We start from the raw sequence: 23,387 nt of genomic DNA, 5'->3' as shown, positions 1-23,387 counted from the left end.
AAATTGCAGCTTCTTCGGCAGTCCAGGGGCTTTTGAGGTGAATTTTCTCCAAACCCTGCCAGACAAAGAAAACAATTACTTGATATCAGGAAATGAACAAAGTTGCTGATATGGTGGATAATGATCGATTTAACTTACTTCTCGAGCATTTGAGTCATGTTTGCATAGTCCTGGAGATCTTTTCGTCTCGAGTCTAAGACGGTTACTACTCCCTGCTCAAGCTTAATCTCTAGGAGAATAAAGTGGAACCTGCGCATGCATGCATAAGTCATCAATTACATTACCATAACCTGGACTAATAAGGGAAACCGAATATGCACAAGACAGTAACACTCACTTGAAGTTGTAAGGAAAGAGTATTATATCTTTGTTTTGATTTAATACCAACGATTGTAGCAAGTTGGCCTCGGCTTCTTTGGGATCATGTTTGACTGTCCATTCATCTATGAGATTTGTGTTAATGAACCCAATATCACCGATTTGTTTTTTCTTCAATTCGGCGATCTTCAATCAGCATAATATAGTGAGGATAAGTATAAATACATGCAATGAAAGAGCTGACCTATATAGAGAGACTTAATGACATAAGTAGTACTACTTACAGACAGTAGCAAGTGATCGTTGTTTTATCGAGGGCCTTTTGATTGTAAAATTGGAAGAAATCCTCAAATGGAACATTCAGCAGATCAATTCCAACGAGGTCATGCTCCGGTTTAACTCTCAGCGTCAAAGTATCCATCCCATCAGACTCTCTGCGGGTTTTCATGTACCAATCATGTAGTCTTCGCATCATCGTTGTTAGAGATCTTTCATCTTTGAAGAGAGGCTTCCCGTAATGGTATTTGTGTTCGTCCACCTCCATGATTTCATAATGTACATCGTCGGGCAGGTAATCTCCAAGATTGCTATAACCGGGCACCATACTTGGATCATTAGCGACGATGTCTTTTGACAGCTTGAGCGGGGGGCACGATTGGTTCGCTTGTTCGCCGAGCTGGGCATTTTTTTCCCAGCTCGTCGTTATTTTAACCTTCGATCACTGACAGTACTTCCCGACCGCTCCGCTTCGGCATATTCCTTTGCAAGAATGCGCTCATAGTTGCCTCTCGGCGGAGACTTTGGTGGTTTTGTCAAGGCAGCCAGAGTGCGCTTTGCTTTCACCGGATCTACCTTCTCCTCCGGAGGTGGATGTTTGTTTGCTTTCACCCCTTCAAAGAAGTTTGTCACTTCGGCTCCACGATCTTCCTGGTTTCCTCCTCGGTCCTCTCATATGGTAACTTCTCTGGAGTCTTCAGAGAAGGACCGAATCTGTATTGCCTCCCGCCTCTGGCAGCTGTACTGCTAGACGCCGGCAGAGCAGACGGAGCGGCTGCGGCTGTCTTCTTTCCTTGCTTATGAGGCGGAGGAGAAGGACTACGACGCGCCGGAGCAGCCGCAGCGGCAGCGGGTCTCTTCCGCCGTTGCTGACGAGGCGGAGAAGGAGGAGGCTGGCTGCTCTGGCGCGCCGGCGCTGGCGGAGAAGGTGGCGGAGTGCTGCCACGCGCCGGAGAAGGAGGCTGAGTGCCCTGATCACTCGCCGGAGGAGGAGGCGGAGGAGGAGGTGGAGTGCCCTTACTCGCCGGAGCCGTCCAGTTCGGAAGCTTGATGAGCTCCTTCCGCCATAGGCATGGAGTCTTCAGAGCAGAACCCAGCCGAGTCTCCCCTTCACCGGTAGGGTGGTCAAGCTGGAGCTCCTCAAATCCCTCCGTTATTTCATCCACCATCACCCTAGCATATCCTTCTGGAATCGGCCGGCAGTGGTAGGTTGCGCCGGGTTCAGGAGGTAAAACAGAGCCAACAGCCGCCTTGACTTTGAAGTTCTGCCATTCCGCCATAAGGTGGCAATGTTGAGACTCCGTGATAGCATCCACGGGGTAGCTAGCAGGAGCCGCATGCTCCAGCTGAAGCAGCTCGGTGGAAGCCACGCTGCTTCTCCGCTGAGATGGCGGTGTAGCTTCGGGGGCAGTTTCGGCATGTCGATTGCCGTCTCGTTCCTCTAGCGCTTGAACCCTTTCGTGCAGCTTCTGAATTTGGATCTGCTCCACTTTTTTCCTCCTCTCCTGGCTTTTGTAACCGCCCGCGTCCGGAAAACCACCTTCCACGGAACAGAGCCTGGCGTGCCTCGTGTCCGTCCAGGGTGCTCAGGATTCCCGAGGGCCATTGTGAGCTCGCCGTTCTCTCTGTCTGGAACGAACGTCCCTTCCTGTGCTGCATCGATATATTGCTGAATCTTCTTGACTGGTATTCTCAAAAGCTCGTTCATCCAAACGCACCTCCCTGATACAGGGTCCAAGGTTCTCTAGCCCCGAAGAACCAAGTCCGGCAACGGTCTGTCCAGTTCATTGTCTGTGGTTCGATCCCTTTTTCAAGCAGATCATTCTCAGCCTTGGCCCACTTAGGTCGGGCTTTGAGGTAGCCACCTGACCCCGTGCGATGGTGAAGCTTCTTCTTTGCAGCATTCTTCTTGTTTGTCGCTGACATCTTCTTACTCTTTTCCGATGTCTTGTGGGCCACAAATGCGGGCCCGTGATCTCTGATCTTCTCATACCGGCCGATGAATTCTGGTGTCTCTTCTTTGTCGACAAACGTTTTCAGCTCATTCTTCCACCTCCTGAATAGGTCTGCCATCTTCTTAAGAGCATGAGACTTGATTAATTGCTCTATAACTGGCTTCTCCGGATCCTCCTCTGGCGGTAGGGTGAAATTTGCCTTCAACTCAGTCCAAAGATCATCTTTCTGCATATCATTGACATAAGACACCTCAGGGATGCTGATCGGGATCTTGTCCCTAACTAGAACCCCGCACTGAGCAGCAAACGCATCCTTTGCCGGATGGGTTCAATCGGTTGGCCGTCGCGCGCGATTGCTGTGATCTCAAACCTTTCATCCGAGCGCAACTTTCTCTTCGGGCCTCGTCTCTTTACCGCAGTTGTGCTCGATCCGGAGGGCTAGAAAAAAGAAGAAAGACGAGTGTTAATTAATATGTGTACATACCAAAATAATGAATGCATCAATTAGCTAGTCAGCACAGGCTTAACTAATATATTTACTTGGCCGGACTCTGTTCGGTCACCGGAGCTGTCACCACGGGCTCCTTCTTGCACCAGCATTGGGTCACCGGAGCCATCATAATCATGTCTTTCCTCCTCCACTCTTCGATCACCGTAGCCTGCTTCTTCACCCTGTTCTTCCAGACCATCATTGTCGTTAAGATACGACAAGATATCACCTCCGGCTAAGATTATGTCCCCCAACACCTCTTCTGCTTGCTCATCTCGTCCGTGCTCCATTGTTTCTGCAAATATTACAACATGGCAATTATTACACAAACATGACAGCAGGTGGATATATTAGTGCAAACGTAGACCTAGCTTATTCCGGGTTTGGGGTGGCCTAGGCAACGCATCAAGGGTAGTGGCGCGGCGGGAGGGGGTAGGAGACCGACATCGTTTTTTTCTAGGGTTTGGGTGTCCTCGAGAGTTTTGGTCGAGCGAGAGGGCCGGGGGGTGCTCCCGTGGTATAAGTTATCACGGTCGAGAGGGGGTATACATATCGACCGTCCATCATGTCAAAGTTATCTGGGAGGGAGTTATATATATCGACAACGACGACATACGTACATACACGGGAAAATAATGTTATCGGGGAGGGGGTATATCGACCCCCCCACGTGTTGAAGTTATCGGGAGGGGGTTATATCGACAACGACGACATACATACACGGGAAAATAATGTTATCGAGGAGGGGGTATATCGACCCCCCCTCGTGTTGAAGTTATCCCCCCTCGTGTTGAAGTTATCGGGAGGGGGTAATATCGACAACGACGACATACATACACGGGAAAATAATGTTATCGGGGAGGGGGTATATCGACCCCGCCACACGTGTTGAAGTTATCAGGAGGGGGTTATATCGACAAAGACGACATATATACACAGGAAAATAAGGTTATCGGGGAGGGGGTATATCGACCCCCCCCCTTCGTGTTGAAGTTATCGGGAGGGGTATATATCGACGACGACAGACCCGATAAAACATAAGAAAACGAAGAAGAAATAAAAAGAGGAGAAGAAGAAAGGAGTAGAGGAGAGGATTGATGAAAAAAAAGAAGAAAAAAAAGAGGAGAAGAAGAAAGGAATAGAGGAGAAGAAGAAAAAATAGAATTTTCTATTTTTTCTTCTTCTCCTCTATTCCTTTATTCTTCTCCTCTTCTTTTTCTTCTTTTTTCCTCTTCTTATTTATTTCTCCTCTTCTTCCTCTTCTCTTCTTCTTTCTTTCCTCTTCTTATTTTCTTCTTTCCTATCCTTCTTTTTCTATGAACTTTCTATGAACAAAAAAACATTTTTGACATATATATTCATACATTTTGAACATCTACATAGATACAATTTTTTTTTGTTCACATATACATTATAGCCACATACACATATACATCACATATGAACAAAAAAATTAAACTAATAAAAAAAACATATAGCCACATATGAACAAAAACATATAGCCACATACATACACATATACATTATATATATATATGATCAAAAAACAATTAAACTAATAAAAAAACAGAGCCGGCGCGGCGGCTCTCACAGCGGGGGCGGCTAGGACGATGGCGACGGCGGGGGCGGCGAGGGCGCCGGCGCGCGGGGGCGGGACGGGGCGGGGGCGGCGAGGGCACCGGCGAGCACGCGCGGGCCGGGCAGGGGGCTCGGGGCGCCGAGGCGGCGCGCGCGAGCAGGGGAGCACGAGGCGGGGCGGCGCGTGGGGGCAGGGCGATGGCGACGAGCACTGGGCGGCGACCCGTCGAGGCAAGGGCGCGGGGCGACGGCGACGAGGAGCGGGCGGCGACGGCGAGCACGGGCAGCCTGGCGGCGTCGGGGGCAACTAGCGATGAAAACTGAAAATTTTCACAAGTGTTTGATATATAGTCCAAGCATTAGTCTCGGTTCGTGGCACTAACCGGGACTAATGCCCCCTTTAGTCCCGGTTGGTGCCACCAACCGGGACCAAAGGCCTCTTTTCAGCACCCCAAAGGGCGGGAAGCGGCGGCCTTTGGTCCCGGTTGGTGGCACCAACCGGGACTAAAGGGGGAGCATTGGTCCCGGTTGGTGCCACGAACCGGTACCAATGCACCCCTTTAGTCCCGGTTGATGGCACCAACCGGGACCAAAGGCCTCTTGCTGCCCGCGTCACGGCCAAAAGTTTAGTCCCACCTCGTTAGTTGAGAGGGGCTCGGTGTGGTTTATAAGCCCCGCTGCGGCTGCTGTGTCGAACTCCTCTCTATAGCAGGCTTCTGGGCCTAACTTTGGCGCGCTGCCCGTTTAGCCTCCTAGCCCTTCTGGGCCTGTACTTGCAAACCTGAGGTTGGAAGGCCAAGCGGGCAGCGCCCTAACAATTGTTTTTGCTGTATTTAGTTTTTTGTTTTTAGCAGCCCAAAGTTTAGTCCCACCTCGCTAGTTGAGAGGGGCTCGGTGTGGTTTATAAGCCCGCTGCGGCTGCTGTGTCGAACTCCTCTCTATAGCAGGCTTCTGGGCCTAACTTTGGCGTGCTGCCCGTTGAGCCCTCTAGCCCTTCTGGGCCTGTATTTGCAAACCCGAGGGTTGGAGGTCCCAGCGGGCAGCACCCCAACAATTTTTTTTGCTGTATTTAGTTTTTTGTTTTCTTTTTTGCTTTATTTATTTTGTTTTGTTTGTACTTACAACAAAAAACTTATTTATTTTATTTTATTTTGTTTCTAATTACTTATTTATTTTACTTTATGATAATTCTTTTTGCTATTAAAGTTTCTCTCAAAAAAAGTTCTTTATGAAAATTCTTTTTGCTGTATTTAGTTTTTTCGTTTTCTTTTTTGCTTTATTTATTTTGTTTTGTTTGTACTTACAACAAAAAACTTATTTATTTTATTTTATTTTGTTTCTAATTACTTATTTATGTTACTTTATGATAATTCTTTTTGCTATTAAAGTTTCTATCAAAAAAAGTTCTTTATGAAAATTCTTTTTGCTTTTAATGATTTTGAACAGAAAATACTTCAATAATTTTAGTTGCATTAATTTTATACGATTTTAGTTTCAATAATACTAGAGGTTTCTTATAATGTTTTGAACAGAAAATACTTTGTTAATTTTACTTTTATAAATTTTATTAAAGTTTATTTTATTTTGTCGTAACACAAGAAGTCCGGAGTTGTAATAAGTTATTAAAAATAAAAAAGAGGCGCAATGCTCGTTGATTTGCATCAAGCCTTTCGGAATAGTGTAGACTGCACTGCACATAGCTCCATGCAGTCTACCTTATTCCTCAAGGATTGAAGCTAAGCAACGTGAAGGTGAGCATTGCACCTCTTCTTCATCGTCTCTGCGCTCAGGGCTTATAAACCGCTCCTAGTGCCTCTCAGCTAGCAAGGTGGGACTAAAAAACTGCTTAGTAAGAAACTCTAGTACCGGTTCGTGCCACGAACCGGTACTAAAGGTGCTCGTGGGGCCACAGCCTCATCAGTACCGGTTCGTGGCACCAACCGGGACCAAAGGGTAGAATTGGTCCCGGTTCGTGCCACCAACCGGGACCAATGGCACTTCTTGTACAAAACGGACAATGGTATCATACTCGTCTATTACAAAGTTGGCATGGTATCATCATAATAGTTGCGGGAGAAAGTCTTCACTTTTTCTTCGCTTGTGTCATTTGCTTATTGCGCCGTAACCATGGATAATCTTCATCGTTTATCAGGATGCTTGGGTCAGCCTTGACTTTGAAGGGAGGAATTTCATGAAACTTTTCATAATCTTCAGACATGTCTGTCTTGCCCTCCACTCCCACAATGTCCCTTTTTCCTGAAAGAACTATGTGGCGCTTTGGCTCATCGTATGATGTATTCGCTTCCTTATCTTTTCTTTTCCTCGGTCTGGTAGACATGTCCTTCACATAGATAACCTGTGCCACATCATTGGCTAGGACGACGGTTCGTCAGTGTACCCAAGATTGTTCAGATCCACTGTTGTCATTCCGTACTGTGGGTCTACCTGTACCCCGCCTCCTGACAGATTGACCCATTTGCACTTAAACAAAGGGACCTTAAAATCATGTCTGTAGTCAAGTTCCCATATGTCCATTATGTAACCAATATATGTGTCATTTCCCCTCTCGGTTGCTGCATCAAAGCGGACACCGCTGTTTTGGTTGGTGCTCTTTTGATCTTGGGCGATCGTGTAAAATGTATTCCCATTTTTCTCGTATCCTTTGTAAGTCAATACAGTCGAAGATGGTCCCCTGGACAACGAGTACAACTCATCACAAACAGTGGTGTCACCTCTGAGACGTATTTCCAACCAACTGCTGAAAGTCCTGATGTGTTCACATGTAATCCAGTCGTCACACTGCTCCGGGTGTTTGGAGCGCAAACTCTTCTTGTGTTCATCGACATACGGGGTCACCAAGGTAGAGTTCTGTAGAACTGTGTAGTGTGCTTGAGACCAAGAATATCCGTCCCTGCATATTATTGAGTCCCCCCCTCCAAGCGTGCCTTTTCCAGTCAGTCTCCCTCATACCGCGATTTAGGGAGACCTATCTTCTTAAGGCCAGGAATGAAGTCAACACAAAACCCAATGACATCCTCTGTTTGATGGCCCATGGAGATGCTTCCTTCTGCCCTAGCGCGGTTACGGACATATTTCTTTAGGACTCCCATGAACCTCTCAAAGGGGAACATATTGTGTAGAAATACGGGCCCCAGAATGACAATCTCGTCGACTAGATGAACTAGGACGTGCGTCATGATATTGAAGAAGGATGGTGGGAACACCAGCTTGAAACTGACAAGACATTGCGCCACATCACTCCTTAGCCTTGGTATGATTTCTGGATCGATCACCTTCTGAGAGATTGCATTGAGGAATGCACATAGCTTCACAATGGCTAATCGGACGTTTTCCGGTAGAAGCCCCCTCAATGCAACCGGAAGCAGTTGCGTCATAATCACGTGGCAGTCATGAGACTTTAGGTTCTGGAACTTTTTCTCTGGCATATTTATTATTCCCTTTATATTCGACGAGAAGCCAGTCGGGACCTTCATACCGAGCAGGCATTCAAAGAAGATTTCTTTCTCTTCTTTCGTAAGAGCGTAGCTGGCAGGACCTTCATACTGCTTCGGAGGCATGCCGTCTTTTTCGTGCAAACGTTGCAGGTCCTCCCGTGCCTCAGGTGTATCTTTTGTCTTCCCATACACGCCCAAGAAGCCTAGCAGGTTCACGCAAAGGTTCTTCGTCACGTGCATCACGTCGATTGAAGAGCGGACCTCTAGCTCTTTCCAGTAGGGTAGGTCCCAAAATATAGATTTCTTCTTCCACATGGGTGCGTGTCCCTCAGCGTCATTCGGAACAGCTAGTCCGCCGGGACCCTTTCCAAAGATTACGTGTAAATCATTGACCATAGCAAGTACGTGATCACCGGTACGCATGGCGGGCTTCTTCCGGTGATCTGCCTCGCCTTTGAAATGCTTGCCTTTCTTTCGACATTGATGGTTGGTCGGAAGAAATCGACGATGGCCCAGGTACACATTCTTCCTGCTTTTGTCCATGTATATACTTTCAGTGTCATCTAAACAGTGCGTGCATGCGTGGTATCCCTTGTTTGTCTGTCCTGAAAGGTTACTGAGAGCGGGCCAATCGTTGATGGTTACAAACAGCAACGCGTGCAGGTTAAATTCCTCCTGTTTGTGCTCATCCCACGTACGTACACCGTTTCCATTCCACAGCTGTAAAAGTTCTTCAACTAATGGCCTTAGGTACACATCAATGTCGTTGCCGGGTTGCTTAGGGCCTTGGATGAGAACTGGCATCATAATGAACTTCCGCTTCATGCACATCCAAGGAGGAAGGTTATACATACATAGAGTCACGGGCCAGGTGCTGTGATTGCTGCTCTGCTCCCCGAAAGGATTAATGCCATCCGCGCTTAAACCAAACCATACGTTCCTTGGGTCAGCTGCAAACTCAGCCCAGTACTTTCTCTCGATTTTTCTCCACTGCGACCCGTCAGCGGGTGCTCTCAACTTCCCGTCTTTCTTACGGTCCTCACTGTGCCATCGCATCAACTTGGCATGCTCTTCGTTTCTGAACAGATGTTTCAACCGTGGTATTATAGGAGCATACCACATCACCTTCGTAGGAACCCTCTTCCTGGGGGGCTCGCCGTCAACATCACCAGGGTCATCTTTTCTGATCTTATACCGCAATGCACCGCATACCGGGCATGCGTTCAGATCCTTGTACGCACCGCGGTAGAGGATGCAGTCATTAGGGCATGCATGTATCTTCTGCACCTCCAATCCTAGAGGGCATACGACCTTCTTTGCTGCGTATGTACTGTCGGGCAATTCGTTATCCTTTGGAAGCTTCTTCTTCAATATTTTTAATAGCTTCTCAAATCCTTTGTCAGGCACAGCATTCTCTGCCTTCCACTGCAGCAATTCCAGTACGGTACCGAGCTTTGTGTTGCCATCTTTGCAATTGGGGTACAACCCTTTTTTGTGATCCTCTAACATGCGATCGAACTTCAGGTTCTCCTTTTGACTTTCGCATTGCGTCCTTGCATCGACTATGACCCGGCGGAGATCATCATCATCGGGCACTGGTTCCTCTTGATTTTCAGCAGCTTCCCCCCTTGCAGCATCATTGGGCACATCGTCTGGTTCCTCTTGATCTTCAGCAGCTTCCCCCGTTGCAGCATCACCGTATTCAGGGGGCACATAGTTGTCATAGTCCTCTTCTTCTTCGCCGTCTTCCATCATAACCCCTATTTCTCCGTGCCTCGTCCAAACATTATAGTGTGGCATGAAACCCTTGTAAAGCAGGTTAGTGTGAAGGATTTTCCGGTCAGAGTAAGACTTCGTATTCCCACATATATGGCATGGACAACACATAAAACCATTCTGCTTGTTTGCCTCAGCCACTTCGAGAAAATCATGCACGCCCTTAATGTACTCGGAGGTGTGTCTGTCACCGTACATCCATTGCCGGTTCATCTGCGTGCATTATATATAATTAAGTGTGTCAAAAACCATTACAGAACATCATGAATAGATAATTAAGTGACCAAATTAATAGAAGTTCATCATCACATTAGAACCAAAGTACATACATAGTTCTCATCTAACAACATATATATAGCTCTCGAGAGCATCTAATTAATTAAACCATACATTGAAACTATGTAAAACATTTCAATGCGAAAACAAATGCGATGATAATCGCAACCAAGGTAACAATTGATCCAACGGCATAATGATACCAAGCCTCGGTATGAATGGCATATTTTCTAATCTTTCTAATCTTCAAGTGCATTGCATCCATCTTGATCTTGTGATCATCGACGACATCCGCAACATGCAACTCCAATATCATCTTCTCCTCCTCAATTTTTTTTATTTTTTCCTTCAAGTAATTGTTTTCTTCTTCAACTAAATTTAACCTCTCGACAATAGGGTCGGTTAGAATTTCCGGTTCAACCACCTCCTAGATAAATAAAATCTATGTCACGTTGGTCGGTATATTTGTCATAAATAATAAATGAACCAAATAGTTATAAAAAGATAATATATACCACATCTGAATCATAGACAGGACGAGGGCCGACGGGGGCGGATACCAAAACCATCGCACTATGTAATAAGAAGGAATAATAAAAGTAACAAAATTAGACAAGTAACTATCTAAAGTAAGAATTTTTTCCTTTCAGAAAGAAGATAAGAACAAGAGGCTCACCACGGTGGTGCTGGCGACGAGATCGGCGCGGGCGATCGACGGCGGTGAAGACGGGGACGGGACGTGACGGACCGCTAAACCTAGACAAATCTCGGGGAAAATGGAGCTCGGAGGTCGAGTTTCGAGAGGACAAAGATTAACTAGTGTGGCTCAGACATTTCATCGAACACCTCATGTGCATAGGAGGTGAGCTAGAGCACCCAAATGCCCTCCCCTCGCCGGCCAGAAAAAACAGAGCACTCTGCTGTGGCGATGGGGTATATATAGGGAACTCATTGGTCCCGGTTGGTGGCACCAACCGGGACTAAAGGCCTTTGGTCCCGGTTGGTGCCACGAACCGGGACCAATGCCCCCTTTAGTCCCGGTTGGTGGCACCAACCGGGACCAAAGGCCTTGTGCTAGAACTGGCGCGGTGCGGTGGGATGTTTAGTCCCACCTCGCTAGCCGAGAGGCTTCGACAGTGGTTTATAAGCGCAGCTGCGCTGACCACTTCGAACTCCTCTCAAATGCAGGCTTACGGGCCTATTCTGTCACTATTTTCCTGTGGGCTTACTGGGCCTTCTGCGGGCCTGAATCCTGGCCCATGGATGGGTTTCTAGTCGTATTCACGCCGTGGTGGCCCAGTAGGTGGCATAATTTTTTTTCCTCTGTTTTTTTTCTCTTTTGCTTTATTTGTTTGGTTTTGTTTCTACTTACAACAAAAAACTTATTTATTTTATTTCTAATTACTTATGTATTTTACTTTAATTATTTTATTTTTATTTATTTTACTGCTGCTATTTTTATTTATTATACTGCTGCTATTTTTACTTAATTTATTAAGGTTTATTTATTGTAGTTACTATAGTTTATTTTATTTTATTTTATTAAGGTTTATGAGCTGTGGGAGGCACGAGGGGTGGCGCCGTGCTGTGGGACACGATGCAGGGGCCGAGGAGGGAATTTAGGGTTAAGTTTTTATACGGGAACGGTTAGACGGGCTTTAGCGGGCTTTCACCGGGCTTGTGGGGTTTTACCAGGTCATCGATGAGAGTTTCCAAAAATGTCATTAGAAATCCGTCATGGATTAACAGGTTTCTTGTAGTGATATGTCGAGCACAATGAGTGGTGATCCTCCGGCCTCCCACTCGCACGCAGCCGCCGCCACCCTCCCGCTCGCTCGCCGCGGCCGTGGTCACCAGTCCCGGCCATGGCGCCGCCGCTGCCGTCGTGCCCCTGAAGACCTATTCATTTTGCCTGAAGGTGATCCTGTGTCAGAACCTCCACTTAACCCGCGTGGGCCGGCTCGTGGGTCACTGACAGTGGGTCCCTTGGGCCCACTGGTCAGGTTTGACCAGTCGCCCCCGCCTCCTTCCTCCTCTGGCCGAACAGAGGCGGGGCTCCGGCGATCAACGCCGGCAAACGGCGGCTCCTCGCGGGGTCCTGAGGGCGGGGATGGATCCGCCAGGCCGGGGCGGTCCTCCCGGTGGTCGAGGAGGTGGCGGGGATGGAGGGAGTCGCTGGCGGCGAGCTCCGCGGCGGACGGCAGCTTCGAGAGGTTTGGGGCTTTGTCCTACGGTGGTTCCCCGACGCAGCTGAGGGTTTGGGCGGCTCCGCACGGTCGAGGGGAGGAGGATGGTGGTGCTATACGCACGCGGGGGGGGGGGGGGGGGGGGGGGGGGGGGCTCTGGTTGCGACTGAATGGACCGGAGGGCGGCGGCGGTGAAATTCCCTGTATAAGACAATGAACATAGATGCGCTTATAGAGAAAATTAAACCTAAATTCACAGTAAATTGAAGTAAATTTCAATTTACTGTGAATTTAGGTGAAATCCCCTGTATAAGGGCATCTATTTTCACTTTAAGAGAAGCTCAACAAGGCATAGAGGGACGGGCTTATAAACTGGTGTGAGCGCCCTTCGGTTGGCGAGGTGGGACTAAACACTGGCCGCAACTAGGACCAGCTCTTTAGTCCCGGTTTGTGTTATGAACCGGGACTAAAGGGTGGTGGGCCAGGAGCGTGGACCTTTGGTCCCGGTTTGTCCCACCAACCGGTACCATAGGGGCCGGACGAACCAAGACCAATGCCCCCACGAGGCCCGGCAGGCCCCTGGCGGCACGAACCGGGACCAATGCTCACATTAATCCCGGTTCGTGACTGAACCGGGGCTAATGTGAAAACTGCCCTGTGACCTAAGCCCTGTTTTCTACTAGTGGTAGTTAGACTCCATTATATCAGTATAACTGTGGTAAATTAATTTACTAAATAAACGGTCATTTCTACTTGTTTGCTAAGAAAAGCCTACTGAAAAGCTTATTAGGATAAAATGCCAATTTTCACATATCTCAACATCAGTCAACATCAAGCACTCAATTTGGCTACCTAACAAAATATTCACGATCAGTTTTGCCCAGGACGGTCGACCGACGAGTTGAGAGGAATCAACCACATGCACGCCCACATGAAAAAGGTTCCAGCGGTAGCGATGGATTTTCCGATGTGCACGTACGTCCACGTACACGTGCAACTAGCTCTAGCTTGTTCCATTTGACATTAATTGATCACATGGGCTTGGATGTACCACACGTCTTGAATTGTCTACGAAACGCATGGTCAGATTGTGGGGTCGAAAGGTTGATCGAACGTTGTTTTATTTAACCTGAAAATATGTGTTGACTACACATGCCATCAGATTCATAGTGGTACTTGAAAGAACGGTCTGAAGTCCGAACCCTAGATACTTTTAGAAACCGGCTGTTCAATCAAAGTGGTGTGAGAGCTTAAGCAGCCCTCCAGGAAAAAGAAACAGCTTTAAGCAGCCGGAAGGTGGCCAATTAACAAACGGCAGCATGCATAACAGGTGCGACTGGGTGCGGGTGCATCCGTATCGGACGAGACTTGCCGGTTCTCACTTTCTTTCAGTGTAATGTCATTACTTTTGGTACATGCTAGAATAATTACCTTTTGGTCAAAAAAATTCAGCTCTTTCGGTAGTACACAAAACTTCAAATAAATTGTATATTATTCTTTGAATTTCAAAATATTTGATTGGATCTCAATCAAATTAACTGGAAATTATTTGAGAAAAATTTAACTGGAAATTCCGCTCCTTTGGCCGAAATGAAAAGCGATATGACTGATTTTTTTTTCTTTACTGAAATGCAATGACTTCAGTAATGACTGAAATTCAAGATTTTTTTGTGTGTGTGTGTGTGTGTGTTGAAACTGTCTTCTTCAAGAGTTGGTCCTGGTCGGCTGGGTCCATGAGAACGATCGTCTGTATTCCGGATTGAAACGCACGGGTTGACCATCCGTCTCGTGTCGGCCGGACCTCTACCTACCCATGACCATGAATGCACTTTCGTAGTAGCAGCGTACGTAAGGGCGCGCGACCAGGACTCATCCAACGCCCACAACGCCACGCCGCTTCCCGAATCCATGCACCTATATATACCATGCCCCGCACAAAAGACCAACTCCATTCACCAAACCAAGCAGCAAACTAGCTCTCCTCTCCTTCTTCTTCTTCCTCTCCGGCAGCAAAGCAAAGCAAAGCGAGCTAGCTCCCCTTCATCAAGCCAGCAAACCTCACACCTCCTTTGCTCCGATCCTAATCAAGGGTTAAGCCTCCTAACAAAATGGGCAGCTTGGACACCAACCCAATCTCCTTATCCGCCTTCCCCGACGACAAGGCGGTGTTCAAGCCGCTCAACCCCGAAGATGTCCGCGCATACCTCCACAAGGCCGTCGACTTCATCTCCGACTACTACACCAATATCGAGTCCATGCCAGTTCTCCCCAACGTGAAGCCGGGATACCTACAAGATGAGCTCAGCGCATCCCCACCGACCCCTTCTGCGCCGTTCGACGTGACCATGAAGGAGCTCAGGGCCTCTGTTGTCCCTGCCATGACGCACTGGGCTAGCCCCAACTTCTTCGCCTTCTTTCCCTCCACCAATAGTGCCGCTGCCATCGCCGGCGACCTCATCGCCTCTGCCATGAACACCGTCGGATTCACGTGGCAGGCCTCGCCTGCGGCCACCGAGATGGAGGTTCTCGCTCTTGACTGGCTTGCGCAGCTTCTGCACCTACCCACCACATTCATGAATCGCACCAGTACTGGAAGTGGCACCGGCGGTGGTGTCATCCTTGGCACGACCAGCGAGGCAATGCTCGTCACGCTAGTCGCCGCCCGTGACGCGACATTGCGTCGGAGCGGCTCCATCGGCGTGTCCCTCCTGCCACGCTTGGCTGTCTATGCTGCCGACCAGACACACTCCACTTTCTTCAAGGCATGTCGGCTCGCAGGCTTTGACCCCGCCAACATCCGCTCCATCCCTACCGGGCCCGAAACTAACTACGGGCTCGACCCGGCCATGCTTCTCAAGGTAATGCAAGCTGATGTCGACACTGGTCTCGTGCCAACATATGTCTGTGTCACGGTAGGAACCACGTCTTCCAACGCCGTCGACCCTGTGGGCGCCATCGCCGACATCGCCGCCTTGTTCAATGCATGGGTCCATGTCGATGCTGCCTACGCTGGCAGCGCGTGTATCTGCCCGGAGTTTCGCCACTATCTCGATGGCGTCGAGCACGTGGACTCCATTAGCATGAGCCCACACAAATGGCTTCTCACATGCCTCGATTGCACCTGTCTCTACGTCCGCGATGCTCACCGACTGAGCGACTCGTTGGAGACTAACCCGGAGTACCTCAAGAACGATGCTACCGAGTCCGGTGAGGTCACCGATCTTAAGGACATGCAGGTCGGCGTTGGTCGGCGCTTCCGTGGGCTCAAGCTTTGGATGGTCATGCGCACCTATGGTACCGCAAAGCTCCAAGAGCACATCCGTAGTGACGTCGCCATGGCCAAGATGTTTGAAGACTTCGTCCGTGGCGACAACAGGTTCGAGGTGGTCGTACCCAGGAACTTTGCTCTTGTGTGCTTTAGGATCAAGCCAAGTGGAGCCATGACAGAAGAGGATGCCGATGAGGCCAACCGTGTACTAATGGAGAATCTGAACAAGACTGGCAAGGCTTATCTTGCGCACACAGTGGTTGGTGACAAGTTCGTGCTCCGGTTCGCCATTGGGTCGTCATTGCAGGAGGAGAGGCATGTGAGGAGTGCTTGGGACCTCATCAAGAAGACTGCAAACAGTATCATGGATTAAGTGGACGGACCAACTCACACAGAGAGTTCCATGAGCTGCACAAATCCCAATATTTAGGGAATTACTATTATTTTCAAATTATTTTCTTTTCTTTTGGTTTGATCGTGATTATTATATTTTTTGGACAGCAGGTTCTTATTTCGTTTTGTGATCTATGACGACCAAGGGTATATCTGTAGCATATGATTCAAAAAAAAGTGATTATAATCTGTAAAAGGGCTTATATTGAATGAAGAAAAGTTGTTGTTTTTTTTGTTACTATACTTTGGTAGTGAATGAGAAATGCATCCCCACACATCTCGATCAATCAAGAAATATGTACGTTGCACTCATTTGGTTTGTACGGTTCAAGATGCCAGACCAAAGCCATACAATTCCATCTCCATAGGCCAAATTGAAACGTGGTTATACTTGCATCTCTCAATGGTGTTTGGACCGCAACACCAGCAATAACACAGCAAATTAAAACACATGGCCAGAGTTTTGACAGGGACGTAAGTAATTGAGTGATCGACTTAATTTGCGCCCAACATTCGATGTGTCCATATCTCCCTGATATATTATGTTCGATGTGGGATATTTGATATCTACATGTTGTTGCTTGCACTGGGAGAGGATTTGTGACATGCAAGTCTCAGGGCACCGAGTACCTCGTGCGTGTTTTTATTTTTGGCTTTCAAAATTTCTAAAGTTTTATATCTTTGAAAAGTCCAAATTAAGTGTTGTTTTCATATTTTGTGGGCTTTCAAATAATATCCATTTAAAATATGTTTTGATGAACTTTAAAAATAAATGTTAAGTTTCAACTCTTGTAACTTAGTACGAGTGACAGATAAAATCATGATTTTTGTGCCTGCAATCGACCAAAAAAATGTCCTAAAAAATTATTTATGAAACTTGGTAAGAGTGAGCGAGAAAATCATAAGTTTCAGTTCTAAAATCACAAGTTTCAACGATTGAAACTTGAAAGTTATTGTGCCCTTGTGCGGGATCCTATTTCATGAATCGCGAGACGATCAAGCTGCTGGGCAGATGCGCACCCCTGCGAATTTTCAGCTCTGCGATTACAGCTTGAGAAGAGTGAGTAACTTTTTTTTGAGGTAGAGAAGAGTGAATACATTATTCTTATATGACTTGATCGGTACTGACGATAGTTGGCATCTGATCCTGGCCAGCAGCAATCAGTTTGCATGCAATCTCTCTCCACGCGTTACACGCTGCGCGTTTTCCACGAGGGACTCGTACGAGACGGAATAACCCATACCAAACTTCTCGCTCTAGCAAATGATTCTTCAGCAGCCTCCTCAGGCTCCCGTGTGTCAGTGTGTGCCACAACCAGACGCTACAACAAGTACAGAAATAACACTTGTGGCACTAACTGCCAAAGCCCGAACACTCTGGCTTTGATACATGTAAGATTGATCTGGAAGCATTCCTACTCCTCGTCAGGAGCCGCGTGATGTATATTTATGTGTGACAGAAGAGCCCTGTTCGTGGCGTACAAGAAAGAGCCGATCGCTAGGATACAACTCGGTACAGAAAGGAGAGACCGAGATACTTACGAGAGGGAATAGAGATCGATAGTTGAGATTACATGTAGTGCCTGATTCAAACTCTAACACCCTCCTTAATCTAAACTATCCTATATTGAGATTTCTCTTGAACTCTTCAAAAGGCTTTACTGACAAGGCTTTAGTGAAACCATCAGCCACTTGATCCTTAGACAGAATGAACCATATATCCAACTTCTTTTCTGCAACTCTTTCACGTACAAAATGGAAATCTATGTCAATGTGTTTGGTTCTAGCATGAAACACTGGATTTGCAGAAAGATAGGTTGCTCCCAAGTTGTCGCACCATAGACAAGATGTATGACGCTGCTTGATTCCTAACTCAAGAAGCAATGATTCCACCCAAATAATTTCAGCAGTTGCATTTGCTAGTGACTTGTACTCAGCCTCTGTACTTGACCTTGACACTGTGGCTTATTTCCTGGCACTCCAAGAAATAAGGTTTGAATCAAAGAACACAGCAAATCCTCCCGTTGACTTTCTGTCATCACTACATCCTGCCCAGTCAGCATCAGAAAAAGCGTTGACAAGTGTAGAACTAGAGCGTCTGAACTGAAGTCCCAAACTTACAGTGTATTTAATGTACCGTACAATCCTTTTGACAGATGTCCAAGGAGTGGAGGTAGGAGCATGTAAATATTGACAAACCTTGTTTACAGCAAATGATATGTCTGGTCATGTTAAAGTCAAGTATTGTAGAGCTCCAACTGCACTTCTATATTTTGTGCTTTCCTCCTCATTAAGTGGTTCACCTTGATATGCTGAAAGTTGTTCTGAAGAAGACAATAGTGTAGGTGAAGGTTTACAATCCTTCATTCCCATACGAGTTAAAAGCTCAGTGGCATACTTCTCCTGATTCAAAACTATGCCATCTTGAGTCTTCTTAACTTCAATACCTAGGAAAAAATGTAAATCACCAAGATCCTTCAAAGCAAACTCTGAACTCAAATCACTCAGAAGAGCATTAGTGGCACTTTGTGAGGAGCATGCAACTATGATGTCATCAACATATATGAGCACAAAAATTACTGTGTTTGCCTTATTGTAAATAAAGAGAGATGTATCTTCTTTGGATGGAACAAATCCAAGGTGCTTCAACTGTGAACTTAACCTTGAGAACCATGCTCTAGGGGACTGTTTCCGACCATAGAGAGCCTTGTCAAGTTTGCAAACATAGTGAGGTGTTTGTTTATTTTCATACCCTGGTGGTTGCCTCATATAGACCTCCTCTTCTAGAACACCATGAAGAAACGCGTTCTGAACATCTAGTTGTCTAAGGCTCCATCCCCTGGAAACAACAATGGCTAGCACAAGTCTTATGGTAGCAACTTTTACAATGAGACTAAAGGTGTGCTCATAATCAATACCATATCGTTGCTTAAACCCTTTTGAAACTAGACGTGCTTTATACCTGTCAATGGAGCCATCTGCTTTTCTCTTCATTCTATAGACCCACTTGCAGTCAATGATATTTTTGCCTCTTTGATTTGGTACCAGGTTCCACGTTTTATTTTGATGAGTGCACCATACTCCTCATCCATGGCCTTTTTCCATTTAGGATCTCCAAGTGCATCACTCAACTTTGTTGGTTCACCTGAAATACATAGCATGCCATATGGTATAGTGCCGTCTTTTCTTGGTTTGGGATTTCTAATACCTTTTTGTAACCGAGTCATAACCCTTGAAGTAGTAGCAGATTGTTGCTGTAGCTGTACAGAAGGTTGGCGCTATTGCACAGGAGACTGAACGGGTTGGCCAGCCGCAGAAGATCCAGAAGACCCGTCCTCGTGGGACGACACACCAGATCTAGTAGCCTGAGGTGTGGTTTGACCCGAACTGGAAAGGCCTGGGGTGACAGAGTCACCCGGCGCAAAAAATCCCGAGACTGGGGATCCTGTTGATTGCACACGCGGAGAGCAAGGACGTTCCCGCGTCCTCCCCTGTCCCCTGCATGCGAGCTGATGAGACAGATGCGGAACGGGCTAGGGATGACTGACTTTCCTGTCGGCTGGCAGGCGCGCGATGCCGCGCAGACTGCCGCCCGTGATCCAAGGCGGATCGGCGTGCAGGCGTGGCTGGCGCCGCCGAATCCTCCTTGGGTTCCGTGCCTGCTGCTTCTTCTTCATACACATCAAATATAGCCCCGTTTTGTACCGGATTTGGATCATTCTGGCCGTTTTGAACTCCGTTTTCTTCAGGGACCTGCATAGTCATAACACCAGGAGTAGAACTAGATGGAGTATTAGCACATTGGTCAGTAAAATTGTTATCGCCCCCTTGATCAAAATCCGGAAGAAGAATTTCTTTATGAAGGAGAGCGCCGGCATTTGGATGAAGTGACTCAAAAGGGAAAATTGTTTCATCAAAAACAACATCTCGAGATAAGTATACGCTACCAGCGGAGACATCAAGGCATTTAACCCATTTGTGCATAGGGCTATAACCTAAGAAAACGCATCGTTTGGAATGAAACGGAGGTTTACGTGTGTTATATGGTCTAAGATTTGGCCAACATGCGCATCCAAAGATGCGAAGAGATGTATAATCTGGGGTGATGCCAAAAAAGCGAGTAATTGGACTCTCAAATTTTATGACCTTACTGGGATGAATATTGATAAGATATGTAGCAGTGAGGAAGGCTTCATCCCAGAATTTGAGAGGCATAGATGCATGAGCTAGCAATTCTAGTCCTACTTCAACAACATGACGATGCTTTCGTTCGGCAGAACCATTCTGTTGGTGAGCATGTGGACATGGTACATGATGTGAAATTCCAATTTTTTGAAAAAAGGAATTGAGTTTCTCATATTCACCACCCCAGTCTGTTTGCACGGCTAGGATTTTGGAGTTCAACAAGGCTTTGCAAATTGCTAAATACTTGAAAACATCGGATTGTTTCTTTAGCAAATAAATCCAAGTAAACTTGCTATAATCATCGATAAAGCTTACATAGTAAGAGAATCTACCAACTGAAGTGGGAGTTGGCCCCCAAACATCTGAAAAGATAAGTAGCAAGGGAGCACTAGATACATTGCTAAAGATGGGATATGGTAATTGATGACTTTTAGCTTGTTGACACGCATCACAAACCGACTCAATACTAGACACATAAGGAAGTTTATTTCTACTAAGGACATGCTGAACAATAACTAAAGATGGATGACCCAAGCGTCTATGCCACTTTGCCGAAGATGGTTTGGTGACACTCCAGGCTTGTTTATTTGACCATGATGAAGAAGATGATGATATGATTGGTTAGAGACCTCCCTCGCATCTCCCTCCAAGGATGACTCTCCTCGTTGCCAAGTCCTTAATCACAAACGAGTAAGGATAGAAAATTATGAGAACGTTGTTGTCAAGTGTAAAACGATGGATGGAGACAAGATTTTTTGATGCATGAGGAACATGTAGAACATTATTTAGATGTAATTTATTTCGGGGGTTTTAACAATTGAATTACCCAAGTGAGCAATATCCATACCAGTTCCACTTGTCGTGTGTACTTGGTCACCGCCGTGGTACCTTTCTCGCATCGTCAACTTGTCAAGCTCCCCCGTGATGCGCTCGGTAGCGCCCGCGTCTGCGTACCAATTTGTGTCAATTCCATAGGAGTTGGTGATGAGATTGGTTTTCTTCGTCTCTTCACGATCCTCCTCATACAGATGCCAGCACGCCCTAGCACCTCCAGCGTGGTACTTGTAGCATATCTCGCAATCGGGGAAATCTCCTTCATGTTGTTGCTGTGCTTGCTGTGGTGGTTGCTGTCGCTGACGCTGCTGATATCCGCCGCTTCCACCCACTCGAACAGGAGAAGGGGAGACCCGATCAGAACGACCGCGGCCCCTATTTCCTCGACCGCGACCTCCTCAGCGAGACTGGCCGCGCCCCATGTACATGGCGTTGGCCGACGATCTGAAACTCGTGGGTCCGTCGCCTAGCATCTCCATCCTCTCGTCAAAAGCAGAAATCTGCGAGAAAAGATCATCAATGGTGATGGAGTTTTTGATAGCGCCGATAGCTGCAACGATAGGATCATAATCCCGATCGAGTCCGGCGATGATATAATCGACCATCTCTGGATCAGAAACTGGACGACCAACAGCAGCTAATTCATCTCCTAGGCTCTTCATCTTGGTAATGAAGGAGTTGCTGGACATGTTTCCCTTCTTGGTGTTGAAGATGGCTATCCTCAGATTGGTTATGCGAGATTGTGACTGCGCAGCGAACAATGTGGTAAGAGCAGTCCATAGATCGAAGGTACTGTCCTTACCGATGACTGGCACAAGGATTTCTTGGGTGAGGGAGTTCAGCAGGTAGCTCAGAACCTGCTGATCCTTCGATAACCACGGACCGTACAGAGGATTGGGTGTTGGGGAACGTAGCAGAATTTAAAAAAATTCTACGCATCACCAAGATCCATCTATGGAGTATACTAGCAACAAGGGGAAAGGAGTGCATCTACATACCCTTGTAGATCGCAAGCGGAAGCATTCCAATGAACGGGGTTGATGGAGTCGTACTCGCCGTGATCCAAATCACCGATGACCGAGTGCCGAACGGACGGCACCTCCGCGTTCAACACACGTATGGAGCAGCGACGTCTCCTCCTTCTTGATCCAGCAAGGGGGAAGGAGAGGTTGATGGAGATCCAGCAGCACGACGGCGTGGTGGTGGAAGTAGCGGGATCCCGACAGGGCTTCGCCAAGCACAAGCGGGAGGGAGAGGTGTTGCAGGGGGAGGGAGAGGTGTTGCTGTGGTGCTGCTGCCCTCCCTCCCCCCCACTATATATAGGCCCCCTTGGGGGGGGGCGCCGGCCCTGGATCCCATCTACAAGGGGGGGCGGCGGCCAGGGGGGAAACTTGCCCCCCAAGTCAGGTGGGGCGCCCCCCACCCCTAGGGTTTCCAACCCTAGGCGCAGGGGGAGGCCCATGGGGGGCGCCCCAGCCCACTAGGGGCTGGTTCCCTTCCCACTTCAGCCCATGGGGCCCTCCGGGATAGGTGGCCCCACCCGGTGGACCCCCGGGACCCTTTCGGTGGTCCCGGTACAATACCGGTGACCCCCGAAACTTTCCCGGTGGCCGAAACTTGACTTCCTATATATAATTCTTCACCTCCGGACCATTCCGGAACTCCTCGTGACGTCCGGGACTCTGAACAACTTTCGGGTTTCCGCATACTAATATCTCTACAACCCTAGCGTCACCGAACCTTAAGTGTGTAGACCCTACAGGTTCGGGAGACATGCAGACATGACCAAGACGCCTCTCCGGTCAATAACCAACAGCGGGATCTGGATACCCATGTTGGCTCCCACATGTTCCACGATGATCTCATCGGATGAACCACGATGTCGAGGATTCAATCAATCCCGTATACAATTCCCTTTGTCAATCGGTACGTTACTTGCCCGAGATTCGATTGTCGGTATCCCAATACCTTGTTCAATCTCGTTACCGGCAAGTCACTTTACTCGTACCATAATGCATGATCCCGTGGCTAACTCCTTAGTCACATTGAGCTCATTATGATGATGCATTACCGAGTGGGCCCAGAGATACCTCTCCGTCATACGGAGTGACAAATCCTAGTCTCGATCCGTGTCAACCCAACAGACACTTTCAAAGATACCCGTAGTGTACCTTTATAGTCACCCGGTTACATTGTGACGTTTGGTACACCCAAAGCACTCCTACGGTATCCGGGAGTTACACGATCTCATGGTCTAAGGAAAAGATACTTGACATTGGAAAAGCTCTAGCAAACGAACTACACGATCTTTTATGCTATGCTTAGGATTGGGTCTTGTCCATCACATCATTCTCCTAATGATGTGATCCCGTTATCAACGACATCCAATGTCCATGG

At 47.5% G+C, this 23,387-nt stretch overlaps 1 protein-coding gene across 1 annotated transcript; it reads left to right on the top strand.

The window, feature by feature from the left end:
* The first annotated feature begins 14,282 nt into the window (after window positions 1-14,282).
* LOC109783549 (tryptophan decarboxylase 1-like) lies at window positions 14,283-17,081 on the top strand. The gene has a single exon (XM_020342147.4). The coding sequence runs from the start codon at window positions 14,419-14,421 to the stop codon at window positions 15,949-15,951; it is 1,533 nt and encodes a 510-aa protein (XP_020197736.1). The 5' UTR covers window positions 14,283-14,418; the 3' UTR covers window positions 15,952-17,081.
* The last annotated feature ends 6,306 nt before the right edge of the window (window positions 17,082-23,387 follow it).

Source organism: Aegilops tauschii, chromosome 7 (genome assembly GCF_002575655.3).
Source record: "Aegilops tauschii subsp. strangulata cultivar AL8/78 chromosome 7, Aet v6.0, whole genome shotgun sequence".
Classification (NCBI taxonomy): Eukaryota; Viridiplantae; Streptophyta; class Magnoliopsida; order Poales; family Poaceae; genus Aegilops; species Aegilops tauschii.
The sequence above is the reverse complement of the archived record's forward strand: the minus strand, read 5'-3'. Positions and strand labels throughout refer to the sequence as shown.